Source organism: Heterodontus francisci, chromosome 34 (assembly GCF_036365525.1).
Source record: "Heterodontus francisci isolate sHetFra1 chromosome 34, sHetFra1.hap1, whole genome shotgun sequence".
NCBI classification, from domain to species: Eukaryota; Metazoa; Chordata; class Chondrichthyes; order Heterodontiformes; family Heterodontidae; genus Heterodontus; species Heterodontus francisci.
In genome coordinates this window covers 44,466,791-44,473,345 of record NC_090404.1, presented here as the reverse complement: position 1 = coordinate 44,473,345, position 6,555 = coordinate 44,466,791, and the positions used below count along the sequence as shown (strand labels likewise).

At 41.5% G+C, this 6,555-nt stretch overlaps 1 protein-coding gene across 1 annotated transcript; it reads right to left on the bottom strand.

Annotated features, from left to right (window-relative positions):
* Positions 1 to 2,778: 2,778 nt before the first annotated feature.
* LOC137348866 (probable G-protein coupled receptor 139) lies at positions 2,779 to 5,637 on the bottom strand. Its single transcript, XM_068014099.1, has 2 exons — positions 5,568 to 5,637; positions 2,779 to 3,686 (listed from the first exon to the last, which is right to left on the bottom strand). The coding sequence occupies exons 1-2, from the start codon at positions 5,635 to 5,637 to the stop codon at positions 2,779 to 2,781; spliced, it is 978 nt and encodes a 325-aa protein (XP_067870200.1).
* Between the last annotated feature and the right edge of the window lie 918 nt (positions 5,638 to 6,555).

Here is a 6,555-nt window from a genome sequence, read left to right as displayed (position 1 = left end):
TTTTCTGTACCGGACATACCTGGGCAATTTTCCACATTGCAGGGTAGATGCCAGTGTTGTAGCTGTGCTGGAACAGCTTGGCTGGGGGTGCAGCAAGTTCTGGAGCACAGGTCTTCATTACTATTGCCGGAATATTGTCAGAGCCATGGACTTTTCAGTATCCAGTGCCTTCAGTTGTTTCTTGATATCACGCAGAATTAATCAAATTGCTGAAGTCTGGCATCTGTGATGCTGGGGACTTCAAGAGGATGTCAAGAAGGATCACCCACTCGGCACTTCTGGCTGAAGATTGTTGCAAATACTTCAGCCTTATCTATTGCATTGATGTGCTGGGCTCCCCTATCATTGAAGATGGGGATATTTGTGGAGCCACCTACTCCAGTTAGTTGTTTAATTGTCCACCACCATTCACGGCTGTATGTGGCAGGACTGCAGAGCTTAGATCTGATCCTTTTGTTATGGGATCGCTTAGCTCTGCCTATTGCATGCTGCTTACGCAGTTTGGCACGCAGATAGTCCTGGGTTGTATCTTCACCAGGTTGTCACCTCATCTTGAGGTATGCCTGGTGCTGCTCCTGGCATGCCATCTTACACTCTTCATTGAACGAGTGTTGGTCTCCTGGCTTGATGGTAATGGTAGAGTGGGGATATGCTGGGCCATGAGGTTCCAGATAGTAGATGAGTACAATTCTGCTGCTGCTGATGGCCCATCGTGCCTCATGGATGCCCAATTTTGCATTGCTAGATCTGTTCGAAGTCTATCCCATTTAGCACGGTGGTAGTGCCACACAACACGATGGAGGGTATCCTCAGTGTGACGGCAGGTCTTCGTCTCCACAACGATTTTGCGGTGGTCACTCCTGCCAATACAAATTCTTCTGTGGCAGGCAGATTGGTGAGGATGAAGTCAAGTATGTTTTCCCCTCTTGTTGGTTCCCTCACCACCTGCCACATACCCAGTCTAGCAGATACGTACTCTGGGACCCAGCCAGCTCGGTCTGTAGTGGTGCTACCGAGCTACTCTTGGTGATGGACATTGAAGTCTCCCACCCAGAGTACATTCTGTGCCCTCGCCACCCTCAATGCTTCCTCCAAGTGCTGTTCAACATGGTGGAGTACTGCCTCATCAGCTGAGGGAGGGCGATAGGTGGTAATCAGCAGGAGGTTCCTTGTCCTTGTTTGATCTGATGCCATGAGACTTAATGGGGTCCGGAGTCGATGTTGAGGACTCCCAGGGCAATTCCCTCCCTACTGCATACCACTGTGCCGCCACCTCTGGTCGGTCTGTTCTGCCGGTGGGTCAGGATATACCCGGGGGTTGTAATGGCATTGTCTGGGACATTGCCTGTCAGGTATGATTCCGTGAGTATGACTATGTCAGGCTGTTGCTTGACTAGTCTGTGGGACAGCACTCCCAACTTTGGCACAAGCTCCCAGATGTTAGTAAGGAGGACTTTGCAGGGTCGACAGGCCTGGATTTGCCGTTGTCATTTCCAGTGCCCAGTTCGATGCCAAGTGGTCCGTCTGGTTTCATTCTTTTTTATTGACTTCGTAGCAGATTGGAATGTGAGTAACGATTATGTATATTGAGCAAATCCTTATTGGAAAATGGAAGGTGCCGGGGTGGTACGCTTTCTATTTTCCAGATTCAAAAATGAACTCGATGATGTAAGCCCGACAAGTTTTCCAGAGGTAACAGCTACAGTGAATGAGGTAAATTCAAAGCCAATCTACTGAAACAATATTTTACTGAGCAGTCGATCTATGGAGCACATTCCCTACAGTTAAGGTGAAAGCAGTTAATATTGATTCTTACCATTCAAATTAGGCAGAATTCATTCACAGCATGGCATTTTGGGAGACGGTATGTGAGAAATTTGAGACATGACATGCGGTAAATGTAGAATTGCTTGAGAGGAACAGATGAATTTGGAAATATGGTTCCTAAAGCTCTTCACCACTGGAGTCTAACTCTTTTCATATCTCGCTCTGTTGTAGGCTAGTTTATTGCGATTGCTGTGATTAGTCGAAAAATCTATTAACATTGTATCATGGGAATTGGGGCTACTATGGTAGAAGGCAAAGTGACTGGAGTGCATAGTCAATAGTGAAGATAATATCCTCATTTAATTTGATGAATTTCTTTTTCTGATATTTATTGTTTGCATCCCTTTTAAAATGGGAGGACTTTTGTTCTAATGATTTTATTCTGTTTGATGAAACAGGGATGCTGACCTAATTGGTTAATGAAAAGTGTAGAAGGTGAACTGTCTCTTTCCTCCAGCATTTCCTCTGTTCTGATGTTTATGGGTACAAGACTGCGTCTGTGAGGGGTGCTGTTGGATTGGAGAGCAATGCATGGGGCATTACATGATTCAGTTTCAGAGTCTATTCTACCCTTAAGGCACAAATCATTCCCAGCAGGCATATTGATTTCCCTTCACTTCCCAGTGAAACTTGATAACTATTAATAGATCAGAGGTCAGAATCTCTGTCTCCCATAGGAATGTAGCGAAACTTCTAGGCCCTTGGGGCTGATGCAAATGTATGAAGTTAGAGTCGACACGGGGAAGAGAACTGGAAACCAAATAAGAACATGTTACAGCACTGAATTATGTGGCTTTGCAGCGTTGCTTATGCATTCTTAAATTCACACAATGGAAATGGATCTCAAAGCGAGTGGCTATTTTTCTGGAAGGGGAGGCCGTGTGTGACATGGACAAGAACGGCAATGGATAGAATATAACGTTCGAATCATGTAGCATTGTACTATTTTCATCATTTCAACAAATTAACAATTAGACTCAGTGGATATTTCACTCCATTCTTTAACTCCTCTCTGAATTTACTCTGGGTCCCTGCATAAATAAATGGATTGACACAAGAACACAAAAGCTGAAGCATATAGCCACTTTCCTGCAGAATAAAATTTGATTCATTGAAATTGGAACCAGAAAAATAACTAATGTTCGCAATTCGGATATAAAGGAAATTTATAAGAAATGGCAAATATAACAGGATAAAACTACCCGAGATGCAGAAGAGCAAAACAATGGACTTCCTCCGGCTTTCCATCTCCGGGTCACTCTGTTTCTCTCCATTGCTGTGGGCTCGGAGTCTCCTGCGGACTTTACTGGCCATGAGGATATGTCTGACGGTCAGAGCATTGAGCAGTAAAATTAGAATGAATGGGAGATAAGGGGTTAAAATGTGGTGAATCCACTGATATGCGACCCATGCAGGTGACGTATAGAATATTGATTTTATTCTGCAGAACCAGGGTATATTGTTAATTATATACAAAGGTTTATATATAAAATACAGGAAAGTATATTTTAAACAGCTCACTAAAGCCAGTATTCCTATAACCCGTGCTGCCGTTTTCTCAGTACAGTATTTTATCTTCAGTTTCTGGCAACAAATGGCCAAAAATCGATCAAAGGTGAAAGCGACTGTTAACCAGACAGAACAGTCTACGATCGCATAATTTAGGGCAATACGGAGACTGCACACCGGTGTGATGGACAGGAAACTGAAAGGGAAATAAATGCCAGCAATTCGGTTTAATATCACAGCGGTGATCATGACCAGGAGATCCGTTACTGCCATCGACACCAGATAGGAAGTGATACATTTGGAGAGACCGCATCTTCCTCGGGACAGGATCACAATCACTGCCAAGTTAGCTGTAATAGAGACAGAGAGACTGAGAGAAAGTCGGAGAGTATGTGTGTGTGAGCGAGAGAGAACAGGAAATGCACTGGTCCAACTCCAACAAAACCATCGGATTTACAGAATTCTCTGTGAGATTCACAGCTTAGACACATGATCCTGAATAGAAACTTATCGCTTAACCTCTGGGTACTTGTTTTTGTGCTTCAATGAATCATCTGGATTAAAAATCAGACAGGTCAATATCATCATAATGTAAAATAATACAACCAAACATAATGGAGAACAAAAAGGCATCGTTAATCAATTGAAACCAACACGGGGCCATCAAACAGACAAGAAAAATAACGCCAGTAACATAGTCGAGAATATATTTAACAGGGTTTAAAATGCAATAACGAACAATAAAAGTGGAAACTTAGAGGAAAGGAGGAAACAGAAATTGCATTTAAAAAGGATTATATCCGCAAAGAAACTAACAGGCTCTCATCCGATGAATTACTGTAAAATGATTAGTGTTATTGTAGTTATACTCTTATTATTTTCATAATTACTATCGATGAATTATCACACTGTTATCCCGGTGTAAATATGGTTCTCCTCCATTATTTTCATCATTACTGTCGGTGAATTATCACACTGTTTTCTCAGTGTAAATGCTGTTCTATTGTGTTATTCACACTTCTGCTGTGAGGTTTGGGGTAAGTGCGGATACGTTCATAGAACGGCCACTTGTTACATGGCTTATATTTCTGTTCACAACAATAATGTTTCTTCAATAAATTCAATAATTAAATGAAGTCAAGCATTATTTACAAGTTGAATAAATTTAGTCAGTAATAATTTATGAAAATCACACATCTGCTGTTACTGCCATTAAAGCAATATACCTCCACGTGCACCGTGATAACAGCGTGACAGTTGTCCTGCAGCAAAAGTGTGAATAACACAATCGAACTGCATTTACACTGAGAAAACAGTGTGATAATTCACCGACAGTAATGATGAAAATAATGGAGTAGAACTATATTTACACCGGGATAACAGTGTGATAATTCATCGATAGTAATTATGAAAATAATAAGAGTATAACTACATTTACACCGTGATAACAGTGTGATAATTCATCCACAGAAACAATGTCAATTACATAATATAACGACATTTACACTGGGATAACAGTGTGATAATGTACCCACAGAAACGATGTCAATTACACAATTTCACTACGTTTACACTGGGATAACAGTGTGGTATTTCACCCACGGTAACAGTGTCAATAACGCACCAGAATTACATCTGCACCGTGATAGCAGTGCGGTAATCGACCCATAGTAACCGTGTGAATAATACAATCGAACTACATTTACACACTGATAACAGTGTGATAATTCACCCACAGTGAACATAATAGAACTGCATTTACACCATGAAATAGCACAAGTAAAGGTGTGGATTTGGAAGCTCCAAATTATCCTTTTAAGCAGGAAAAATTACACTTGTTAATGGGAAATTGATACGGCTAAAGAGGAGCAATTATGCCCTAAAAGTGGCAAGTGGCAGAAATTGCACGAGCAATGTTCAGAAATTATGCCAGTAATGGTGAGAAATGACACTTCTGAAGGGGAGAAATTATATCATTCGTGACGAGAAATTATATCAGTAAATGGGAAAAATGTTGCTGTTAAGATGGAGAATGTATAGCATTAAAGTGGCAAAATGATAAGGTTGAAGGAGAGAAATTATACCAATTGGAAGGAAGAATGTTTCCCTTTCAGTGGAGAAATTAACACGTTACAGGGAAAAAGGATATTCATAACAGCTACTGGTAAATGAAAGCAGTAACACAGCTAAGCAATGATTCCTGTAACGAATAACTACCTCCAACACTTTACCTGGAACCCCGATAGCTGCAAGGACAGGATAGTAAATGGAAAACACCAGGTCTGTTGGTGATACGTGCATTTCTACCAGGAGCTCTGAGAACGATCTGACCTACACTGTAAGATCGCCACATTTATACCTGATGTCAAACTCCAGGGAGATAATTAGATGGTTTCATGTTTTGCATTAATTACATAAACAGATCAGTGCAGCAGATGCCTGACTCATGTTTTTGTTTTGATGGAACGGACTGTTTCTTCAAGGGACCTGACACAGCTCTAAAGTGAACTAGCCAGAGATGACAATATGATCTTAATTACAGTTACGATAATTGAAAAGTTCATTAAGCGGTTTCAATGGTGAAAATGAAATGTGTATGCAAGGAATTGTCAGGTTTCAAAGCATTTAATGCTGAGTGCTCTCAGTACAAGATGTAACTGACCAGAGATATTCTGGTTCTGAAGGAAATTGGAGCCATGTTCTCGATGCCGATCACTATTCAGCTCCAGTCAGTGTAATTCAAGGCACATACACCTGACTCCAAACCCCTCTGAGATGGGGCATCCACTTCAACACAGCTGATTGTATTCAGTGTGGACCGCTCAAGATCAGCACAGTAATTTCAGTGTGCATAGGTGCAATTGTGCATGCTTATGTTTTGTTTGAAAACATCCAGTTCAGCACAGTTGAGCTCACGATGGATGGTCAAGTTCTGTACCCTTATATTCAAGGGAGACATGTCCAATTGAGCCCCTTTATATTTATTGCAGACAGATCGAAGTTGGCACGGTTATATGTTGTGTGCCGAGGTCAATTTCAGCACGGGTTCTCTCCTTGTTGACGGGTTCAGCTCGATTACATTGCATGTATGAAGGTCCTATTGTGCACGCTAACTCTCAGTGTTGAAAAGTTCAATTCAATACGGTTGCATTCGATGTTGACTGGTCAAGTTCAGTGCATGAGTAGAGGCAGCTTCAATCAGCACAGTGATATTTAGTG

What these genes read in the sequence shown, in the direction of transcription:
- LOC137348866 (XM_068014099.1), bottom strand. Translation starts at nt 5,637, where the DNA reads ATGCACGTATCACCAACAGACCTGGTGTTTTCCATTTACTATCCTGTC. An exon ending in TGCAGCTATCGGGGTTCCAG is followed by an intron (nt 3,687 to 5,567) that starts GTAAAGTGTTGG and finishes TCTCTATTACAG; the next exon opens with CTAACTTGGCAGTGATTGTG.